The sequence below is a fragment of the Bos javanicus genome, chromosome 15 (assembly GCF_032452875.1).
Source record: "Bos javanicus breed banteng chromosome 15, ARS-OSU_banteng_1.0, whole genome shotgun sequence".
Classification (NCBI taxonomy): domain Eukaryota; kingdom Metazoa; phylum Chordata; class Mammalia; order Artiodactyla; family Bovidae; genus Bos; species Bos javanicus.
Genome location: NC_083882.1, coordinates 80,877,436 through 80,901,542, shown reverse-complemented (window position 1 = coordinate 80,901,542; position 24,107 = coordinate 80,877,436). Strand labels below are relative to the sequence as shown.

Below are 24,107 nucleotides of genomic sequence, written 5' to 3'. Positions count from 1 at the left end.
CTGGTCATATACCATGCTCAATAAATGTTTCATCACTATCATGATCATCGTAAATTGCAAGGCTTTGGTGGGCTGCCGTCCGTGGGGTCACACAGAGTCGGACACGACTGAAGTGCCTTAGCAGCAGCAGCGGCAGCAGCAGCAGCAGGGATACACAGCACTGAGTGAGACAGACACAGTCTGGCCTTCTGAGATATCTGCTCATTTCACGGCCCTGAGTTTTGGTCTTGAACTTGTTCAATACAGTGTCTTTTAAGTCCTTTTTTTTTTTTTTTGGCCATGCCACATGGCATGTGGTATCTTAGCTCCCCAGTCAGGGATCGAACCTGCACTCCCTGCATTGGAAGCACAGAGTCTTAACCACGGAACTGCCAGGGAAGTCCTTCAGTCCTTATTTTAAGAGAAAGACATTGCCCTTCTCCAGAAGACTCCTGAAAACATTGGCTGGGGTTGTGTCTGTTGTCTCCCTCTGAGCGTTCTGAGTCAGTGCGTCCCCTTAAGTGGCTTTACACTGCGCGTGCAGCATTTGTCTGTACTCTGGGGCAACTGGAGTGGGAGGACTAGAGGGAGATCAGGATGTGCATTGGTGGAAAGAACCACTTCTGGCTTAGAGCCACGTCCTCCCTAGAGCACTGGGATAGCCACGGCTGCCTTCGTGCCTACAGAAGTCGATTTTGCTTCTTTTCCTGTCTCCGTTCCCAAGGTACACTGTCCAACCGTCTCATTTCTAATGATGTGTAGGCAAGACTTGCGAGATGCAGCAGGTTTAAAAATCTCTCCTTTTTAAATTTTCAATGATTTATTTTGGCTGTGCTGGGTCTTTGTCGTGGCATGTGAGTTTAGTTGCCCTGAGGCATCTGGGATCTTAGTTCCTGGGCCAGGGATTGAACCTGTGTCTCCTGCATTACAAGGCAGATTCTTAACCACTGGACCAAGTGGAAGTGTTGGTCGCTCAGTCATGTCTGACTCTTTGCGACCCCATGGATGGTAGCCCATCAGGCTCCTCTGTCTGTGGGATTCTCCAGGCAAGAATACTGGAGCGGGTTGCCATTCCCTTCTCCAGGGGATCTTCCTGACCCAGGGATCAAACCCAGGTCTCCTGCATTGCAGGCAGATTCTTTACCGTCTGAGCCACCAAGGAAGTCCCCAATCCCTTCCTTAAAAAGAAATACATTAACCTATGAGAACAGAGATTGACACTGCGCCAGTGAGGGCCTCATCCACCCGCTATGCTGTGCGTGTCGATGCCTGGTTTACTCGTGTGTCTGAGCTGGCGCCCTTGTGACCATATGGCTGGCATGGACCATCTCTCAAGCACACCCTCCTTAGTGATGTTAACTAGACAGGCTCACCCACTTGCCTTGGCATGCTTTGCAGATGACCCAAGCTGCAAACACCAACACATATAAGACATATGCTCTCTTCTTTGTATAATTCCAGGCACCAAAATATGCCTACACGTAGTGGGTGTGTGCATACAGACGCAAGTGTATTCTTTTCTGCCTGGTAGAAATATGCTTCTGTGAGGTTCCATCTACTCCCACACGGAACCTCCCTGGCTGGCACTTCTCCTAATTATTCCGTCCACTCCCTCCCCATGGACCCTTGGTGTGGATATTTTGGCACATTTGCTGGGTTCCTCCTCCTTTTTCTCTCCCTCTTTCTCTGCCTGCCTCCCACCCGCTTCCTCCTCTCCACGACTCTTTAGAAAATTTGTTAAACTATACACTCTTTATTATTAATGTATATGTATGAAAAATTCTTCCTAGTTACAAAAGTGCATGGTTATAAAATCATCTCCATACAAAGGTTGGCATCGTCCCACTCCCCGCCCCGCCCTAACCCTCCCGCCCCCAGACCATAGTCCTCCACCGTCGAGAGAGCTCCCTGGGTCCAGACTCTCCAGCCAGTGTGCTGCGGCAAACTCGAAGGTGCTCGGCAAAGGACCTTGCAGCCTGCCTCCTCCCCTCCCCTGCTGCCTCCTTCTGGAGCTGGGGAGAGCAGATGAGCTTCTCCAGCTTTGAGAAGATGTTCTTTGGAGGAATGGACAAGCGTGTCTCCCGGTACCCTTTCAGAGCTGGAACCAATGTCAGAGTGATACAAACAAAGACATCTCTAGGGGAAAATGGGGCCCTAGGTCTCCCCTGTTGGAGAAGTAGCTGTCCTGATCTGTTCAAATTCCATATACCAAGTTGCTCAAAAGGATCCGGTAAACTACAGCAACTTGGGTGTGTGTTCAGTCACTCAGTTGTGTCCAACTCTTTGCGACTCCGTGGACTGCAGCTCACCAGGCTCCTCTGTCTATGGGATTTCCCAGGCAAGGAGACTGGAGTGGGTTGCCATTTCATTCTTCAGGGGATCTTCCCCACCCAGGGATCAAACCCATGTCTCCTTAATCGGCAGGCGGATTCTTTACCATTGAGCCCCCCGGAATGCCCCTGGCAGGTAGGGGACCTTCATCAACAAGGGTTTCCTGGGAATCCCTGTGGGGATGGAGATACAGGTGAGGGTGTGTCATCAGGTGTGCACAGACGTGGTGTCTCTTCTAAAGAACAATTTTCTTGGCCTGGACCTTGACTGTGTAGCCCTGTTGGGTAGCTAAGCTTTGCTATCCTTGGGCTTGACATGCCGTTATCTTCTGTGATAAGCACAGCTCTCTGAGGGGTAGGGAGGCAGGCAGGATGTCATTAGGCTGCCTCAGTTACATACTCATCTCTCCTGTATTTTCTGAGCGGCTATTCCTACCCCTAGCCTGAAAGGCTTCCATCTTACTGTTGTAAGCCGTTCAGTAAATAGGCTGCTGAGTAGACCACATCAGAGAACTGAACTCAGGCTCTAGAGAGACGGGAGCCATATCAGGAGACACCAGCAACCACAGAGCCCCACGCACAGACACATGGACTCAGAGATACCCCAAGGCTCACACATTAACCAGCCTGGACAAAACCAAATGAAACCTTGCAGGAGCCACATCATGGATCCTTGGTCAGTAGGGTTGTGGGAACGATACCAGCCAGGACTGCTAGATTATTTCCAGAAGCTTCCTCTAGAGGCTTGCTTTGAGAGCCTGTTCAAGATGATGGTGATGAGGGGCAAGGGAGAAGCAGGGAATTCCACGCCAGAGGGAAATTAACTGCATTCTACATTGTGATTTATTAACTGGGGACCTTTTAGTAGCTGGCGAAGCATCTATTCTTTAAAAGCCTGTATCCTATTCAGAAAGGTTTGCCGTCAGTGGGAACTAAAGAGTATTATTAGAGAGAACATTTGATCTCAAGGGTTGGCTTGTTTGGTCTAGTCCTATGCAAAAAAAAAAAAAAATATCCTGTCTTAAAATATGTTAACTATATTTCAGCAAACCAGAGTCTCTAAGACATTATGATAGATGTATGTGATGCCCCTCTGTGGTAGGTTTAACTGTGTTAGGACTGTTATTTCTGACAGTTCTTCCCCACATACTCTTTTTGTTGTTGGCTGGACCCGCAGAGAGCGAACCTGGTCTGCCGGCCCCTGGACACAGTGGAAGAGGGTGGGCGCGGTCCTGCTCCCATCGTCAGGGAGCAGAGTTCTGGCCCAGACGTTGTACGTGAGACGCAGAGGAGACAAGGTTCAGGCAGCCCAGTTCCAGCAAAGTGTCGGGCACTCTCGGTGGATGAGCTCAGGCAAGCAGGAGTCGGGGAAGACTTCTTGGAGGATGCCCTGTCATTCTCCTCCCTTCATGGGTGAGGCGAGTTTACTGGAGCCGAGGGCAAGGTAGAAAGTCCCCGATTTAATCTCATCTCTGCCCATCTTGCCAGCATATGCGACTGGGTCCTAGAGGGGACCCCTGTCCTGCAGAGGCGACTGCTTCCTATTGCCTTTGTATCTCTTGCAACACAGACAGAAAGGCTTAGGCAGGATGGGGAGCACAGCTTTCTCTCCTGTTTCCCAGAGGTCTTATCTTCTGCACGACTGCCACCACGGCCACCAGCTCTGATGTGTCGTTGATAGTTTGCAAGTCAGGTGTCTTCTATGATTTGCCCTGATGCGAGTACCTCTAACCTGCAGGATGTCACTGCCCTTTATTTAGCCTGTCGACTGGGACCTTCATGGCTGGCTGTGAATTTAAGGGCCCCCCTGCCAAGCCCTCTCAGGCATTTTCTTCCTCAAGCATCCAGGAAGGCCCTGGAAAGCGGACCGAGATGGAGTTGAGTTGCCACCCTACCACACAGACGAGTCGTACCTGCTCCGGAGTCTACTTTTCCATCTGTAAAATAGGTGCAAGGGTGTTTGTGGTTTGCCTCCCACCCAGGTCGTGAAAAGTCAAGGAGAAGGAAAACAAAGCCCTTCACAAACCGTCCTGCGCTGAACAAAGACGGGAAAGCTCATGATCACGATGATGAGACCGACGACGACGAAGATGAAGTTGCTAACTGTGCTTTGCACATGAAGTTCCTTGATTTTTGACTGACCGGTTAGACAGGGTACCCTGAATGGAACTGCCCAGCCCCTTCCTTCTAGAGTAACCTGGGGTAGGAGACTCAACCCGCTCCAATTGAACCATCTGTAAAATGGGAGTAATTATACTCACTAGGCAGTGTTGCTGGGAGAATTGCAATCAATGAGTCGACAGACTTACAAGCGCCCCAGGAGAGTGCCGGGTCCTTTCCGGGAGCTTCATCCAATCGGAATTGAACTTAGAGGGGGTTAGAGGACATTGTAATGTCCCCCAACTTGAATGGGGTTTTATTTTGCTTGTTAAGTAGCATATGATTTAACCTGTCTGAGCCTTGGTTTCTTCATCTGTAAAATGGGCATGATGATGCTTACCTCAGCAGATTGTTGTGTGGGTGAATGGGAATTGTCTCTGGAGAGAGCCCTTCACCATGCCTGACTCCGGCAGGTGCTGGGCAGTGAACAGCTCTCTCACCCTCATGCTGAAACGGGCCCGTGTCTTCGCAGGAGGATCGAACCCTCCTGCGGTCACGACTGTGGTGGCCGTCTCCATCAGGCCTCGGGATCACGCTGCAGGGCTGCACCGCGGGGTGTCCTGAGGGACCCCTTGGTGTGGGCACAAGGAGTCACAGGATGGAGCGTCCCAGGGCGCCAGGACTCCTGCCCCCCTCTTCGGAAGCCCACGCTTGAGTGCCAGGCAGGAGGCGGGGGAGGGTGCGGGTGCTGCAGGGGTTTACTGCCTGGACCTACTCGTCTGCGGAGACAGCTGGCCATGTAGGATGGGGCAAGGGTGGTCAGCGGGAGGGGGTCTCACCTGGCGGCTGCCGGTAGCAGGAGGCTTAGGGGGCCGGCGCAGAGGCGTTGTCACCCTTCAGAGGCAGGGGTGCGCAAGGCCAAGAGCTGACGGATGGAGCGTCCGGGGGGAAGTTCTGGTCCCGTCCTGCTCCGGCTCTGTACTCTGAAGTCACAGTGATCGCTGTCACTCTCCACACGCCACGCGTGTCATCGGCTGGTGTCTGCCCTCCTCTGTCTACGGACAAAGCAGACGTTCCTGCTGATGAGGCACTTCACACATCGCCTCCGTTCTTGTAACGCTCTCGGATTTTCTCGACGGTAGACGACCCGTCCTCCGGGCCTCCATCACTTGACGTGCTGCCAAAACGCCTTGAAGGGAAGAGTTCCGGCTCCCCGCTCCTCTGCTGGAGCTCAGGGCCCTGGGGGCCAGGGTGGGGTCCGATCCAGCTGGCAGCCCCAGTTCCTAGCACAGCGCCTGCCCGCCCCCCGGAGACGCGCACACAAAGGTGGCTTCGTGACCCTGCCTGAGCCGCGACGGAGCTGACCGGGGCCCCGCGGAGCCGCAGCGGGCGGCCGGGGAAGGTGTCCGGCAGCCAGCCGGCCGTGGCGGTGGACGGCGTGGAGGGGCGCCGGGCGCCCGCGTCAGATCTCCTCCTCCTCGCTGGCCTTGCTCCAGCGATGGCAGCAGTTGGCGGTGATGCCCAGGAGGAAGTTGGTGGCCACGGACGCGATGGAGACCACGAAACCCACGAAGGCGATGAAGAGGTAATCGTCCAGGGTCAGGGTCAGGTGGCAGGCCTTGAAGCTCTCCTCCGTGAGCGAGAAGAGGGGGGCGCCCTCGACTTCCGGGGGCCCGCGGCACTCAGCCAGCTGAGAGTCTGCAACACAGAGACGGGGGCGGGGCGGGGGCTTGAGGCCCTGGAAGGGAGGGCGGGAGGGGAGAGCCCCCCACCCCGTCCAGGCGGAGCTGGGATTTTACTGAGTGAGTTCTGCGTGCCTCAAGTTTCACTCACCGTCTTTAGCGCCCTCAATAACCCTCAGCTCAAGGATTTTTCGACCTACTGAATATTTCTATAGAGGTGGCGATGACTGCTTGGAGACGTTAGTAATTTGCCTCAAGTCCAGTAGTCCTTGCTAGAGGCAGATCTGAGGCTTTGGGGGGATTTCAACATTATCTGCCTCTCACAATAACCTCCCAACCGGTTCCAGGCTTCTGCCCTTCAACCATCTCCACTCTGAGATGGTCCTTTTAAACAACAAGCCCTACCTAGAGACTGTCAACCTGAGGGAAGTCTAAGTTAAATAGAGAAAGAGAAATATTATAGGACATCGCAGATCCTAAAAAAAAAAAAAAAAAAGATGATGCAAATGAACTTACAAAACAGAAACAGACTCACAGACTTAGAGAATGAATTGAAGGTTACCCTGGGGGGTGCATGGGGTGGGGAGGGACAGTTAGGGAGTTGGAGAAAGTGTCAGTCGCTCAGTCGTGTCCGACTCTTTGCAACCCCATGGACTGTAGCCCACCAGGTTTCTCTGCTCATGAGATTTTCACCCAGGCAAGAATACAGGCGTGGAGAAACCATTCCCTTCTCCAGGGGGATCTTCCTGGCCCAGGGATCGAACCCGGGTCTCCTAACTTGCATAATATTGTACGTCAACTGTACATCAATATAAAGGAAATAAAAAAACAAGTGAAGCCTGCCAAGTCACTGTCTGCTTGGAACCCTCCCTGGCTTCCTCCGCTTCCCACAAGGACCTTCCCCGTCCCTCCTACTCTCCCCTCCTGGTTTGCTCTGCTCCATCCACTGTCACTTCTCAGTCCTTCTGCCTTCACCCGCTCGTCCCCTTCCAGGGTGAGGAGGGGGAGGCTTTGCATTTGCCCTAATCCTCTCGTCCCCTTGGGAGGGGGTTCTTCCTGCTCCGATCTCTGCATAGCTCTGTCCCTCACTTCCTCTGGGACTCTGCTCACATATCAGCTTATCAGTGAGGGCTTCCTTTATGATTCTCTATAAAGTAGCAACCCCACTTCACCTTTCTTTGAGCATCCTCTATCTTATCTGCTCTGCTTATTATTTTTTTCCAGTGTACTGATCACCATCTCCCAGTTTGTTATCTGTTTGCTCCCTTTGAATGTAAGTTCTCCCTGTAGCACCCTTACCATTAGAGCAGGGGCCTGTCCATGTGAATGTGCAATTAACCTTTGTTCACTGAATCTGAGAATGAATGACTCTGTGCAGTCCAAAGCCGGGTATCTTTTTATGACCCATGTGACTCTTCCAGATACACAAGAATGTAGGGTTGAGTATGGGCTCCGAAATTACCAGCCTGGATTCAAATCCCCTCTTTCTCTCTCCTTGGGCTTCCTTAATGGTTCCATCCCTGGGTCAGGAAGATCCCCTGGAGAAGGAAATGGCAACCCCCTCCAGTCTTCTTGCCTGGAGAATCCCATGGACAGTGGAGCCTGGAAGGCTATAGTCCCTGGGATTGTAAAAGAATCAGACACGACTTAGTGACTGAGCAACAACATCCATCACGCATTTGTACGTGGTTGTCAGTGGTTCCATCTTACTCTGCCTCAGAAGGGAGAGTGGCAGGTGGGTAGCAGTTCTGCCTTAAAGCCAGGTATTCCTTACTCAGGGCATAGATACCAATCAAATGTTCACCCGGGACAAGTCTTTTTGCCTTTCTGGCTCTTATGAAGAGGGGCGATATGTAAGAAGTGGATCACTGAAGCTCAATGTCTAAGAGAGTCAATACGAAGGAGCTTTTAAAGCTATTCGGTACCTAAACGCCGTGTATTCATTCTGCAGTTTTTGAAGGAAAAGAATAAAATGCTGGACTGAAATCGACTCCCTTGAGAAGTGGATGAACATGATTCTGAGAAATGGATTCTTAGAAACGGAAAGTCAGGTTCGGAAGGAGGGTGAACCTCCCCCCAGCCCCAGGGCTCAGGTGCCCCTGTAGGCTGTGTGCACAGTAGCCCAGACCCCGCGGGGGATAAGATGGTGCCTGGGGTTGACTATCAAGACATCATTGTCTTGGAACCGGAAGACGCTGAAGCCCAAAGTCTCTCGCAGGCATGAGTGGGGTGGTGGCGGTCCATCGTGAGGCTGGGGGGTGTGGGAACCCTGAGGGCGATTGGCAGAGCCCTCAGGAGAGCAGCACAGGAGCCTGCGGGCTGACAAAGCCCTCTGGTTAATTCAGGGACCAGCCTTGAACCTGATTTATATCCCAAGGGGGTCCTACGGCCCTGTGTGTGGGGATTTGTCCAAAATGGAGGGACCGTAATAGGAATCCCATCAAGAGAAGGGGAGGAGGAAGCAGAAAAAGACCAAGTGAAGAGGGTCACCTCATCCTCCCTACACCAGCAAGTTCTTTGCCCCCAAGAGGAAATTATCCTAGAGATACGGGGAAAACCGTGTTCCGCGGAGGAACAGGGAGGGGGCGTTTCTGGCTGCGGCCCGCGGCCAGCCACGTGGCCTCCCTGGAGGGCGGTTCCCCTTTTGCATGGACACGAGGCTTCCCTGACGGGACCTGGGACCCCTCTCCCGCTCGCTGGGGCCCTGAGCTTCCCCAAAAGGCAGCGGGGACCTCGGGGGCCCCCAGGACAGAAGGAGCCCCTCCGTGCGGAGGAACCCAGCGGGACAGAGGCTGGGTTAGCAGGGGGCGGCTCCAGGCCGCCAGCCGCCTCCCCCCACCGTCACCCCGCCCTGGGCCCCAGCTGGTCCCAGAGGACTTCCTCCAGCAGTTCTGCGGGAGCACGGGAACCCCGACCACAGCCCTCCCCCCACCCAAACTAGTTCGATCCTGGGCTCCCCACCCGGTCCTCCTCCCGTCCCCACCTCATTCAGCGTGGCTCTTTCTGAACACCCTCCACGTCCAGGCTCTGGGAGAGCCCCTAGGGGGGCCCCACCAACCCCGGGCTGGGGCTGCCATTCTGCTGGTGATAGGGATGGGGTGGTATCAGGGCTCCACCAGCCGACTGGTGTGGTTCAGGCTTCTGCAGGCCCCGGTCCACTCCCCATAGAGGCTGGCTCGGAAACTGCCGCGGAACAGCGTCTTGTCCCAGACCTGAGCCCTCCACCCCAAGCCCAGACCTAGCAGAATTCGCAGAGGCCCTTCCGCTGGCCCGGAACTCAAGTCCTGACCCCTCCTGTTAGCCTAGAACCTGACTCATCAGGATAGATGGCCAGAAGGCCAGGGTTTGAATTCTGACTCCAGCCCTTAACAGTTGTGGGACCTTGGGCAAGTTTCCGAACCTCTCTGAGCCTTGGTTCCTTTGTGTGTGTGTGTGTGTGTGTGTGTGTCTCATCAGGGTTCTTGTGAGGATGTGATGAGCTGGGTATGAGGTGTTAGTTGCTCAGTCGTGTCTGACTCTTTCCAGCCCCATGGATGGTAGTCCACCAGGTCCCTCTGTCTATGGGATTCTCCAGGCCAGAATATTGGAGCGGGTAACTATTCCCTTCTCCAGGGGCTCTTCCTGACCCAGGGATGGAACTTGAGTCTCCAGCATTGCAGGCAGATTCTTTACCATCTGAGCCACCAGGGGATGAGTTAAAACATAATATATTTAGAATAGGGCCTGGCGGATAGTAAGTACTAAAATAAATAGGGTGAGCCATTTCTGTTTCTTCTAGTATCCGGCATACTTAAAAAGCAGTCTGGTAGAGTAGCACAGAGCTTCGCAATCACATAAACTTAGGTTTTCTCCACGGCTCTGCCACTGTCTATGAAAGCGTCTCTGGCCAAGTTGTTTCATTGTTCTAAATCTCAGTTTCTTCACCTGTAAAATGGGGCTAACAAGAGTGGGGTCCCATGAGGTAACACCCGCCCAGTTGGAGGGTCGTGGCGGTGCTCCATAAACACTGTTGGTTACTAATGAGCTGCTCTGACTTTCTCTCTGTCTGTCTGTCTCCCTAGGTCATCAGTACCACGGGGGTGGGTGAGGGTGGGGTCTGTTTTATTAAGCAGGGTCCCCGGCACCGGGCACGCACAGCAGAGACTTGGGTATCTTCGACAGTGCGGAGGAGGCCAGCCCAGGTCCTGATCCTCCCTAGGCCGGGTCTCCAGCCCCTCCCTCTTCTCCCCCCTAGCCTTTGCTCTGGCCTTACCTGCGGTGCAACGCTGGATGCGGTTCCGCAGCCACTTGAGCAGGGGCTCCATGGTGCAGCCGCACACCCAGGGGTTGCCGCCAATCTGCAGGGTCACCAGCCCGGGCAGGCCTTCGAGGGCCTCGAGGCTGAGGAAGGCCAGGCCCCCGAAGCTGAGGTCGAGGTCCCGCAGCTGCGCCAGGCCCTGGAAGGCGAGCGGGTGCACCCGGCGCAGCCCCGGGTTGTGGCTGAGGTCGATGCGCATGAGGCTGTGTGCGGCCTGGAACATGCCGGCGGGCACGTGGCTGAGGTTGTTGTAGCTCAGGTCCAGGTGTGCCAGGCGCTTGGCATGGAGGAAGAGGCCCGCGGGCAGCTCCACCAGGGAGTTGTTGCGCAGGCTGAGCACACGGAGCTCCCGGTAGCACGTGAGGTAGCCAGGCGGCACGGCGGCGATGCGGTTGTGCGCCAGGCTGAGGTTGCGCGTGTCCACGGGCAGCTCCGGGGGGACAGAGAAGAGCCGCTGGCCGCTGCAGTCCACCGCCTGATTATGGCACGTGCAGAGCACCGGGCAGCTGGCGCCGCCGTCAGAGGGAATCACCCCAGCCGCCACAAGGAGGGGCACCAGCAGCAGGGCGGGCCGCGGGGGCCCAGGCCAGGGCCGGTGGGCCCAGGCATCGCCCATCTTCAGCTGCGGGCAGCAGTGGTGCTGAACGGAGCCCATCGGGACTGGGGCTCTGGCGGTGGAATCAAGAGTCAGCCGCTCAGAAGGGCAGCTGCTCCCTCAGGGGCTGGAGCCCTGGGAGGTGGGGCTTGGGAGCACTGGGGGTCATGGCTTAAGCCTCTCCCAGGGGCCTCTGGGCACCGGAGGGCTCCCTGGGTGAGCACCACTGGAGGTCCCCTTTGGAGGCTAGGGGGGCTCGCCACCCAGCCGAGGTCCCCCAGGGTTGGAACAGATGATTAGAGCTCGAGAAAGGGAGGACACAGGGATGTGGAGGGACCAGCTGCCCGCACATCCGCGAAGGGCCTCTGGCCGCCTTTGGGGTCCTTGTCGCCCATGACTGTTGGGTGCCCCCCGCCCTCCACCTCCGTGGACCGTGTCTGAGAGCTGGGAGGGGTGTGGGGGACAGCAAGGGTGCCTTCAGAGGGGCCTGGCAGATCCCAGGACGCCGAAGCCCAGTCCCAGGTCTGGGCGGACGAGGCGGCCAGGGCTGCTGCTGTGTCTCCTGCCCTCGGGGTCTCGGAGGCCGTTTCTCCCAGGGGCCCAGGGGGCTCGAGTCCGGGAGGGCCGCGGGGTGGCCGTATCGGGGAGGGATCCCGGGGTGAAGGGGGTCTCCAGGGGCCTCTGGCCGCCTCAGTCCGCAGGCTCAGTGTCTTCCGGGGACCGCGGGAAGGGGAGGACCCAGGCTAGCCGCGCTGTGGGCTGGTGCGGCGGGAGGAGCCCTGCGTCCAGAGGCGCAGGGCTAGCGGGGCTCAGGCGACGGTCCCCGATGGTCCCCGGCGGGCTCAGCGTTCAGCGAGCGGGGACAGATGCCCCTCTGCCGACAAGGAAAGCACTCAGGGGGCTGGCCGTGTCCCCGGATCCCCCGTCCTCTGTCCCGGCTTCCCGCCGCCTCCCCACCCCCGTCTCCTTGTTCTCTGCGTCCCGCCTCTGCGCGGTGGGCACCTTGCCCCACCGTCACACCGAGGGCGCCCGCTGCCTTCCCACCTGGCCTGCGGCCCTCCCGCGGTCCCCTCCCTGCCCAGGGCTCTGGGCTGGGCGCAGCGCGTTTGCTGCGTCTCCTGGCCCCGCCCCCACCAGCAGCAAACGCCCCACCTTTGAACAACTCTCTAAGAAAAATGCACACACTCTCTGTCTGTTTCCACACTCAGCACTCACATCTCTCTCTCTCACACACACACAGACACACAGACACACGCACACACAGACACACACAAACACAGACACACACACAGACACACACACACACAGACACAAACAGACAAACACACAGACACAGACACACACACAGACACTCACATGCAGACAAACACAGACACACACACTCACACACACAGACATACACAAACACAGACACACACACAGACACAGACACACACAGACACACACTCATACACAGACACACACAGGCAGACAGACACACACGCATACACCCCCACACACACAGACACACACAGACACACAGTCACACTCACACACACTCACACACACAGACACACTCATACACAGACACACACATACACCCACACTCAGACACACACACACACACACACACACACACACGCGTTCTTCTCCGGGCCTCCCCCATGATCTGCCGTGGCCCGCGCTCACACCGCCTCAGTTTTCTCATCCTCCTGCACGCGCTCCTGCAGAGCCGCCACTATCTTGCACCCCGGTGCACCCCTAACCCAGCACCCTTTCCCACGGACTCCTCGCGCCGCCCTCAGCCCCCAGCGGGCGCCCACACCCGCACCGGGCAGGCGGGAGGCCGAGCGCGGACACGCCTGGCAGCCCTGCCCCGGACCCCAGACCCTGGCCCGGGCCGGGTCCTGCCCACCCGCCGTCCTCACGTGCCCTCCCCTCACCCTCCGACCAGCGCAGCTCTCTTCTCACGCTTGCAGCCTCCATCCCACCCACTGGAGGATCACCCCGCTCCCCGTAACCAGACCGCTTCTTTCGGAGCCCCAGCTCCCCTGCACCCCACACCCCGCGGGAGCCCACTTACTCGGGTCCGAGGACACAGCCATCCGCCTGCGGCAGACCCGGGTGCCCCTGCCTCATCCTGGCCTCCCCGCGCGAGGTTTCAGGAGGACAGACTGCCTCCCGGGCTGCTCCCCTCCCCCGGCGTCTCCTCCTCGGTGGTTCCGGGATCCTGGGGCGGCATCCTCCGGGGTTTCCAGCGCTGGGGTCCCCCTGCCGCTTCCCTTCCTTTACTCAAAGGGGAACCGAGAGAGGCGGGCGGCTTAGGAGAAAGTTCACGGAATCCGGGTGCTTCTCACCGAAACTCGGCGGTGCCCAGGCTGTTGGGGCTGGTGGCTGCCGCCAGGTCCTTCCCTCCCGCCTCCCTCTCTCTCTCTCTCTTCCCTCCCTGCTCCCTTTTTCGCTCCTTTTTTTTTTTTTTTCCTCGAGGGCCAGGTACTGACGTTTCACGGTCTCTTAGCAACAGCCTCCACATCTCTGAGCAACAGGAGAGCTGGCGATGGACCCCACCGAGGCGACAGAGCAGGGAAGGAGGCATCGCGGAATTCACACCCGCGGCTCCTAGTGATGCGACGAAGGGGACGAAGGGTTCCGGGGGGCAGACACGCACGCGGGGAGAAGAGAGGGCGAGAGGGCCCGGGGGAGAGCCTGGGGCAGGGGCAAAGGCGTGGTCTGCAATCCGAGACCGAGGAAGGGAAGCTTAAGGGCATCAGACCTGAACGGGAAAGGAGTAAGGGCACGGAATAGAGAAAGGAGGAGAGTGAGGGGTGGGGGACAAACTGGGGGAGGCAATAAAGACAGGAATGAAGACGGGAAAAAGGAGAGAAGTGCCTGAGACCAGCTTGCTCCCTTGATGGGCTGTATCTATTCAGGCCATATACAGCATCTGTTTCCCTGGGTCTGAAGGTATTTTGGTCACTAGGTACCAGGTGACTAGACTGGATCAGAGCTTGTCAGGGATAATTGTAGGCGGTGGGAACTTTTCTGGGTCCCTTAACTGTCCCTCATTCCTGACCTCATGAGGTTTGAGACCCTCTGAAATGCAAAGGGCTGACTCTCCTTTCCAGGTGCGGTGTACCTGGGGTTGTAGAGACAGATCTGTCTCTCGGGGAGTGAAAGTTGCCAGGAAAACCTTGTGGCTCTTGCTCTTTGTCCAGGTCCACTCTGTTGTCCCGTTTGCATCTCTCCAAGCTTCCTGCTCACTCCCACCCCAGACCGACTGACTTCAGAAGAGGGTCAAGACTTTGCAACACCTCTTTTCTTGTTGACCCATGGAGCAAGTCGCTAGCTGCCCTGAATTAAAAAAAAAAGTTTGGCTGTTGGTTTGATCAAAGAGCTGCCTCATTTCTTCTTTTAATTATTAGTTATTGAGCACTCACTGTGTGCTGCTTCCCTGGTGGCTCAGCTGGTAAAGAATCTGCCTGCAATGCAGGAGAGCCAGGTTTGATCCCTGGGTTGGGAAGATCCCCTGGAGAAGGGAATGGCAACCCACTGCAGTATTCTTGGTTGGAAAATCCCATGGACAGAGGAGCCTGATGGGCTACAGTTCACGGGGTCGCAAAGAGTCGGACACGACTGAATGACAAACAGCAACCACTATGTGCTGGGACTTGATCACACAGTGGGAAGGGGAGTGAAGAAGCGCGTAAGGCTCAACGTCAGACAACGGAGATCATGGCGGCCGGCCCCGCCACTTCACAGGACATAGACGGGGAAACAGTGGAAACAGGGTCAGACTTTATCTTTCTGGGCTCCAAAACCACTGCAGATGGTGGCTGCAGCCATGAAATTAAAAGACGCTTACTCCTTGGAAGAAAAGTTATGACCAACCTAGATAGCATATTGAAAAGCAGGGACATTACTTTGCCAACAGAGGTTCGTCTAGTCAAGGCTATGGTTTTCCTGTGGTCATGTATGGATGTGAGAGTTGGACTGTGAAGAAGGCTTAGCGCCGCAGAATTGATGCTTTTGAACTGTGGTGTTGGAGAACAGTGTTGAGAGTCCCTTGGACTGCAAGGAGATCCAACCAGTCCATTCTGAAGGAGATCAGCCCTGGGTGTTCTTTGGAAGGACTGATGCTAAAGCTGAAACTCCAGTACTTTGGCCACTTCATGTGAAGAGTTGACTCATTGGAAAAGACTCTGATGCTGAGAGGGATTGGGGGCAGGAGGAGAAGGGGATGACAGAAGATGAGATGGCTGGATGGCATCACTTACTCGATGGACGTGAGTCTGAGTGAACTCCGGGAGTTGGTGATGGACAGGGAGGCCTGGTGTGCTGCGATTCATGGGGTCGCAAAGAGTCGGACACGACTGAGCGACTGAACTGAACTGAACTGAAGATAAATTTAAGTTCTGCCCTTATAAGGGCTAACTCAAAAGTAAATAAATACAGAGCTAGCTCTAGCCCTGTCTGTCAGCTCAGTTGATCTCAGGCTTCTTGTATTTCAGTAATGTCTTAGATCTTTAGGGGAAACTGAAGTGGAATAGTAGAAAACAGGTATCAAGTTGTATAGATTTACAAAGTTCTCAAAATCACCATCTTTTCTAGCATGAGTCTTTTTTTCATTTGGAGGATAATTGCCGGTAAGGCAATTATTGTGTTGGTCTCTGCTGAACAACAGTGCGAGTCAGTCATGATTATATAGTCCTCCCGCCCTCGGAAGTCTCCGGCCCTCATTTCACCCTGCTCGGGCGTCACTCTGTGCCAGGCTGGGCTCTCTGTGTTACGCAGCAGCTTCCTGCTGGCCATCAGTTTCACACATGATGGATGCCAATGCCACTTTCTCAGTTAGTCCCACCCTCTCCTTAGCCCCTGTGTCCACAAGTCCATTCTCTGTGTCTGCATCTCCATTCCTTCTCTGTAAATAGGTCATCGGTTCTATTTTTCTATATTCCAAAGATGCGCATTAATATACCATATTTTGTTTTTCTCTTTCTGACTTACTTCACTCTGTATGACAGGCTCTAGGCTCACCCACCTCACTTCAACTGCCTCAAATCCATTCCTTTTTTATGGCTGAGTAATACTCCATTGCATGTATCAAACATGATTGTTTTTCCTATGTGGCCCTAGATGATCTCCTCCCCTTTTCACTGTCCTTTCTCATATTACACTCATCTGGAATCTTCCGTGTTCTGCAGTGTCCACTGCAGAGCAGCAGGGTACCCACTGCATTGATGTTTACACACTAAGTTGGCTGAGGAAAATACAATTTGTATCACCTTCCCTCCCTAAAGAAGGGAGTTTTCATTCAATTCACTTATTAACTTAGAAATTAAATCTTTACCTTATTGCACAAAACACAACAACACATGGAAACAAGTGGCCCAGTACGAACAAGTAAAGCAAAGGAGCAGAAAACCTTATTAACACTGAAAAATGGTAGAAAACACAACTGTCTCAGTGGAAGCTAAGAAAGCTAATCGGTGTCTTTCAATATTTAATGTTGACTAAAGGCATATTAAGTGACTTAGCAGCAGCAGCAGCAAAGGCATATTAAAAACAAAAAAGGTTTTCTTCCTTTACATAATGTGTTTATGTTTATAGTAGAACCAATAATATGACTGAAGGAAGATATTTGGGACAGTTTCCTTAGAAGATAAGATCTAGGCAAGAATGCTTGTCACCATTTGAAACTACAGCTTTCTGAGCTGTAAACGAGGAATAATTGGAATGGGACCTATTTCTTGAGGGTGGTTTAGGTTCCACGCATGGCTATTAGCAAAGCGCTCAGAGCAGCATACAGTAAGCATACAGATGTGTTTGTGTAATGAATAAATGAAGCAAAATAAAACAAACTGCAGAGTATAAGATTGCTGAACTAGTTATGCGGCAAGGAAAACAAATGACACAGAAAGGGGGAGTGAAGAAAGGAGAAAAATCACATTTGCTGGGGATCTGAACGTATTCTTGTGCAAGGTAAGTCTCCAAACCTTTGGGAAAATCCCAACTTAGAAACATCTTCGCCTATGTCTCCTGTAAAAGTGAAGTTTAAAGGGGATAATTATGTTTTAAATTATTTTTTTTAAACCATAGTCATTCTCTAAGTATTAAACCACTGTTTCCCAAACCAGTGTCTCATGGTACACTGTGCACCATGAGAAAAATGCTTGTTCTCAGATAAGTTTGAGAAACATTGAATTAAACAAAATGAAGCAAATTTATTTATTTGTTAAGATTTCCCAGAGCTTTTAATGTGAAAACATTCATGGTGACTCAAAAAGGGAAAGAGGGAGAGAGCGAAAGATGTATGATATCCAGCTTTGCTCTTATGCTGGGTGGCTGGATACTCCCCTTAGCAGAATGAGTTTGTCTACACAGCAGCCTTGCAGTGGGAGGGACTCAATTTTGAACCCCAGTAAAATGATAAATTATTACATATCATGGCCTTTCAGGTCTCTTGCAATTTATTGAAACCATGACTGTTCCATCATGAATGTGGAAGATTTACTCTACTGGACAAACACGAAGAAATTAATCTGAGATATAGATATAAGTGAACTGAACAATTATTTTTATTACTATTATGATTGCTTGATATCCATGTCAAATTCATTGTAATAATGATGGAAAACCTTCAAACCTTTGTTCTTTTTGCTTGAGAACAAATTTAATCTACCAAAGAAGAGTTTTGCTCAGGGAAAGTTGTGAAACATTAGTAGAATGACAATACAGGGAGAAATAGAAAGCAAATCTCTCCAGTTGCTGAGAAGGTGTAACGGTAAGAAAGGTGAGTCTGCTTTCTGCATTATAACAATTTAATGAAATGTTTAGGAGAATCCCATGAACTGATCGTGAAAACCATGTGGGAGAAAAAGGGGTGGGAATGCACAGACGACGTTAGTGAAATCGATGATGCTGGGAAATGCTTAAGAGTAATGGTGGTGGATTTACTTAACTGAAAAAAAAAGTTAAAAAATATATTGTGAGCTGAAAATCACTCAGTGGTGTTACTCAGTACTTGTGCTTTGGGAAATGACCATGGGAATGACTATGCTTTGAGTAAGTGTTTCTCACGGTTAGAATACAGAAAATAAAAATGTGAAACAAAACCACACTGTGGAAAGGAGGCCCAGAGTAAGAAATGTGACTGAGGTTTTTCAGCGTCATATTTCACTTTAAACCCTGAAAACATTCCAAATGGTCCAGACTGCAACTGACAAACAGTAAAAATATATACGCGCAGGACGAGAGCAGAGCAGCACGTTTCTCCCGGGTCTGGAGAGAAGGTATCTTTCTGTGTGTTGAGGAAATGGAGGATGTCAGTGGCAAGGCGGCTTTTGTCAAATATACAATATTGAGAGATGACAAGGTTTCATTGAGAAAAAAAAATCTTAAAATAAAAATCAGAGAGAAAGGAAAGAAACTCAGTGAAAAAGCAGACTTTAGATAAGTGATATGAAGTAATCCATGTGGGGCTTCCCTGGTGGTCCAGTGGTTAAGACTCCACACTTCCAATGCAGGGGCACAGGTTCGATCCCTGATCAGGGAACTAAGATCCCACACGCTGTGCAGCGTGGCCAAAAATTAAAAAAGAAGAAAAAAAAGGAAATAATCCATGCAATATATACATGTATATTTTTCATGCAAACTATATTAAGAAATGCTACAAATAGAAGTCTTACAAACTGATATCACACGTAGATCTCTAATGCAAATTCAGAAAAAAAATGTTGTTTATATTAATTATATCTAAATAAAAACAAAACAACCCCTAAAGCACTATGGTAGGCAAGACTGGAGGATGATCCTTGGGTTGAGTAGAATAACGACTCCCACAGAGAGTCTAATCTCTGACGCCTGTGAATACGCTACCTTAAATGGCAAAAGGGACTTTAGGGGTGCAACTAAATTAATAATCTCGAGATGAGAAGATGAGCTTGGATTCCCCAGGGAGGTCCAGTGTTACTTAAGCAGGGTCAGAAAAGGAGACGTGATGATGGAAGCAGAGCTGGAAGATGGTACCTGCTGGCTCTGCAGATGGAGGAAGGGGCAGTTAATCAAGGGATGCAGGTGGATTCCAGAAGCTGGAAAAAGCAGGGGAACAGCTGTTCTCCCAGAGCCTCCAGATGGTGTGCAGCCCTGCTGACCCATTTCAGGCTTGTGACCCCCAGACCAGAAAGATAAGAAACGTATGTTGTTTTAAGCCACTGCTGCTGCTGCTGCTAAGTCGCTTCAGTCGCGTCCGACTCTGTGTGACCCCATAGACGGCAGCCCACCAGGCTCTGCCGTCCCTGGGATTTTCTAGGCAAGAACACTGGACTGGGTTGCCATTTCCTTCTCCAATGCATGAAAGTGAAAAGTGAAAGTGAAGTTGCTCAGTCGTGTCCGATTCTTAGCGATCCCGTGGACTGCAGCCTACCAGGCTCCTCCATCCACTAAGTTTGTGGCAATTTGTTTCAGCAGCCAGAGGTAACTAATAAAGCCCTGGAGATTCCTACACCTCCCCGCCCCCTCACCACCCATGTGTACTCAGGTCACCCCCGTCCCTTGAGTTTCAGCAGAATCTGACTATGATAAGATATAGTTCCTGTGATGACCCCAATTGTCAGTTGATTTTGTGTTAATTAAAAGGGAAATTATTTAAGATGGCGTTACCTAGCCAGGAGAACCCTTAGGGCCTGGGCTCTTTCAAAATGGGTATTGGAGGAATATTTTCCCCTGCTAGCTCTAAGAATAGGGGAAAGGACCTAAGAGCTCTCTGGTTGCTGAGACTGATTCCTGGACAACTGCCAGCAAGAGAATGGGGACCTCGATTCTACAGCAGGAAGAACCTGCATTCTGCCCATGAGTTTAGAAGATGACCCGCAGGTCTCGATGCCAACGCAGCTGGCCAACATCCTGACTTCAGCTCTGTGAAATACCCAGGGTAGAGGACCCAGATGTGTTATGCCAGGATTTTAATACATGCATGTGTATTTTTAAGCCACTCTGAGTGTGGAAATTTTTTATCAGCATAGAAGACTAATACAAACATCGTGTGGAAGAAGGAATTGTCTGACTAGCACTTAAATGCGTGAAAAACAATCCCCCTTTTGTGCTAATATGTTACATGAGTAACAATAAATACATCTGCAACATTCCGTGAGTTTAGTACGGTGGGGGGGCAGGTACCTGGACTCTTACTGCAGACCCTGGGCATTGGCTCAGATCTGCTTAGGAAATTGCTGGTCTCTTTGATCCAGCAATTAGGAAGAAATTACTTCATGCAAAAAATTCATAGCAGGGATATTTATGATAAAGAAACATGGAGAAAATAGGAGTGCCCGGCAACAGGAGGTGCCAAGCAAACATCATATTAATAGGAAGGAAATGCCATGGAGAACAGGATTAATTGTGGTACCCTGATGGGTAGTACTGCTGCCTGGAAAGCATGTAGAATCGTGCTAATTGAATAAAGCAGAGCAACAGTTAACGCGTAGCGACTCCACCGTTCATTAGCTGCGTCTCCTTAGGCTGTTTACTTATCCTCCTAGTGCTCCGTTTGCTTCTCTCTAAAATGGGCTTGATTTTAGTTTGTATCCAAAGCTTTGAAAGAGGCTACCAGGAGATTTGAGAGAGGTGGTATATGTGGAACCTGGCTTAGAAAACTGCTGGTCTCTTTGGTCTGGCAATTTTATTATTTTCTGGTTCTTTCTAAGACCTCCATGTTTTAGCCATTACCACTATAAAATGGATTGAATGCCTTCTCTGCCTCACTCTTTAAAATCTCTTGATTCAACCTGGAGGCACTATTACCTTACATGTAATTAATATTACACAGGGGAGGCTGTGTAACACAGTGGTTACATCAGGGCTGTGGAGTACTAATAGTCATAAACTGGACCCAGAATTGTTATAAGAATTAAGTGACCTGCGTTAAATGCTTCATAGTGCCTGACACACAGTCAGCTTTCAACAAACCTGAATTATTACTACTAAGCTGGCTTAAAGCTCAACACTCAGAAAAATAAGATCATGGCATTTGGTCCCATCACTTCATGGCAAATAGATGGGGAAACAGTGGAAACAGTGGCTGACTTTATTTTTGGGGGCTCCAAAATCACTGTAGATGGTGACCGCAGCCGTGAAATTAAAAGACGCTTACTCCTTGGAAGGAAATTTATGACCAACCTAGAAAGCATATTCAAAAGCAGAGACATTACTTTGCCAACAACGGCCCGTCTAGTCAAGGCTATGGTTTTTCCAGTGGTCATGTATGGATGTGAGAGTTGGACTGTGAAGAAAGCTGAGCACTGAAGAATTGATTTTGAACTGTGGTGTTGGAGAAGAGTGTTGAGAGGCCCTTGGACTGCAAGGAGAGCCAACCAGTCCATCCTAAAGGAGATCAGTCCTGGGTGTTCATTGGAGGCACTGATGTTGAAGCTGAAACTCCAATATTTGGCCACCTGATGTGAAGAGCTGACTCACTGGAAAAGACCCTGATGCCAGGAAAGATTGAGGGCAGGAGGAGAAGGGGACGACAGAGGATGAGATGGTTGGATGGCATCACTGACTCAATGGACATGGGTTTGGGTGGATCTGGGAGTTGGTGACGGACATGGAGGCCCGGCATGCTGCAGTTCATGGGGTCACAAAGAGTCCGACACGACTGAGCGACTGAACTGAACTACTACTGCTGTTATGTTGGGAGAGGGCTGGTGGGGGTGAGCAGGGAACCCACCTCAGACCACAGGACTGGTTCTTAGGCAACAACCTGAACCCATCCTTTGAACCGTGAACCACTCCCACTTCCTGTTTCTTGGCTCCTGGCTCCCTGGGCTGGTCCTTGAGTTGGTCTTTGCTCCCTGCCTTGGTGATCTTCCACACCATCCTGCTGGAGTTGGAGGTTAACAGTCTGCATTGTTCGTCGCCGCTTCAGAGTTGTGCATATGCTCATGTGTGTGCATGGATATGTGTGGGCAAGGGGTGCAGGGGACCGAGAGGGTGGGTGTGCATACTTCGGAGACGTAAAGAGCAAAATCTCACAATTGACTGTCTCAAGGCAAGGTGGGTTCATACAATGTGATTGGCGCCTGGCTTCTGTTCTCTGCCCTGTGCCTGCCCCCACCTTGGGGGGAGGGAAGTGCGAAGGGGAGGCAAGGACAGATGGGATGAGGGGTGGGCAGAGGGGGGGTGGTGTGTTCCTTTTGTCACTCAGGATTCTGTTGGCCAGGTCTTTCCTGGAATCATTGCAGCCGTCCTGCAAGTTCCAGGCAGCTACCAGACTCCGAATTGTTCCTGCTGATAGAAAACCTAGAGCTTACCAAGTGCGTCCATCTGAAAAGTTAATTTTATTAATTTTATTATTTTACATTTTGGCTGCATGGCATGTGGGATCTTAGTTACCCCAGTAGGGATCAAACCCTTGCCGCTTGCATTGGAAGTGCAGAGTCTTTACCGTTGGATCGCCACGGAAGTCCCTGAAAAGTTAACTTTATTAAAGTTTGCTAGCAACTGCAACTCTCTGATGTCTTAAATTCTCTCCTCTCAGGAGTTCTCCACGTAATGGTATCTTTACCTGTCTGTTTCCATTTCTAGACTGTAAGCAACCTGTGGACAGGGGAAGAGCTTGGTTTATGTTTTTCACAAGTGTTTAGTATATAGTAACCATGGGAACCACATGAGTCCTTGGAGCATGCTTGTCTAGGAATACAGCTCTTTACCACTGGCGGCAATGGCAAGAGAGAGAAACGGATGTAAAGGGTGAAGTAACAGATCGGACTCGATACTCAAGGTCCAGCAGAGTACGAGGTGGAGACAGTTGATGTTGTCACTTTGAGATCCTGTTGAGAGAGGTCACATTTGCTGTGGTGGGAGAGATGCCGGGGGCCAGAGGAGACGGTCTGGCTGCTTCCTTGGTTGGCCAGAGCTGGCTTGCAATGGGGGCAGAAAGGACCCCATACACGTCGGATAGCTACAATATCCTGTTTCATAAGACAGGGTGACTGCAATCCATCCACTTATTTGATGCCTTTGTTGGGTACCTACTGCATTCCAAACCCCGTTCTAGGACCCGGAGTACCGCCGGATTTGATCGGTGGGCGGCTTGCACATGCACAGCACGTGGGGCCAGCACCCTGAGTGGTCAGTGTCTGTGATGGCTGCCGCTGCATGTGTTGACCGCCGCTGTTTAGCAGGGAACAAAGCAAAGTCCCTGACCCCTTGGTGCTGGCTTTCTGGCTGGAGACAGTGAGCACACAAGCCAAACAGGGCATAGTGATGGTGCTGTGGAGAAAGCCAAATCAGAGTCCCGGGGCAGCAGTGAGGAATTTGCCTGAGATTTCAGAGCTAAAAGGAGGTAGAACTTGGGCTTGACGGATTGGAAGGGAAACCCCCTGGTTTCTCTATCCACATGGCCGCTGAGAAAGGGACCGTGGAAGCAGGTGGCTACGAACATTTGTCTGCTCTGTGTGCTTAGTCGCTCAGTTGTGTCTGACTCTTTACCCCCCCATGGACTGTAGCCCGCCAGGCTTCTCTGTCCAAGAGATTCTCCAGGCAAGGATACTGGAGTGGGTTGCCATTTCCTCCTCCGGGGTATCTTCCTGACCCAGGAATCGAACCCACGTCTCCTGTGTCTCCTGCACTGCAGGCAGATTCTTTACCCACTGAGTCATCAGGGAAGCCTATTAGTCCTGCATAAAAGGATTCAGAATGAGAGGTCTTATTGGCCATCAAATATTTATGGAGCCCCTACTGTGCACCAGGCAGCACGCTAAGCCCTGGAAATACAGCAGTCAAGAACACAGACAAGGTCTCTGCTTGGGGAGGTAGGGGCGCAGGGGAAAGAAAAAGACTGTAAATAACTGTAAAGACACAAAGCGCTTTGAAGAGTGGCTACAGGGAGGTCCAGGCAGGTAACAGCAGGGCTCTGAGCTAGCGTGGTGGTGGGCAGTGGGGGGAGACCTCTGTGCATTAGCTAGATGAGATGTTGGGGGCCCCCCTTCTGTGCCCTGAGAGGCGGTGTTCTTTATAAGCTCACTGACTTTGGTTATTTGTTTTTGAGTTATAGGTATCAATTTTATCAGATAATCTCTTTTTTGTGCTTCTACAAGCTATTTATTGTTAACATTCTGCAGTGTCGTTTTACTCCTCAGATGCTTTTA

The 24,107-nt window shown here is 51.8% G+C and overlaps 1 protein-coding gene across 1 annotated transcript; it reads right to left on the bottom strand.

The window, feature by feature from the left end:
* Window positions 1–1,384: 1,384 nt before the first annotated feature.
* On the bottom strand, window positions 1,385–13,121 carry LRRC55 (leucine rich repeat containing 55). Its single transcript, XM_061381513.1, has 3 exons — window positions 13,046–13,121; window positions 10,344–11,857; window positions 1,385–6,107 (listed from the first exon to the last, which is right to left on the bottom strand). The coding sequence occupies exons 2-3, from the start codon at window positions 11,041–11,043 to the stop codon at window positions 5,872–5,874; spliced, it is 936 nt and encodes a 311-aa protein (XP_061237497.1). The 5' UTR covers window positions 11,044–11,857; window positions 13,046–13,121; the 3' UTR covers window positions 1,385–5,871.
* Between the last annotated feature and the right edge of the window lie 10,986 nt (window positions 13,122–24,107).

Excerpts from the sequence above, each read along its gene's own strand:
- LRRC55 (XM_061381513.1), bottom strand. The coding sequence starts at position 11,043 with ATGGGCTCCGTTCAGCACCACTGCTGCCCGCAGCTGAAGATGGGCGAT. Across the intron at positions 6,108-10,343 it reads CATCCAGCGTTGCACCGCAG|ACTCTCAGCTGGCTGAGTGC; the intron begins GTAAGGCCAGAG and ends TCTGTGTTGCAG.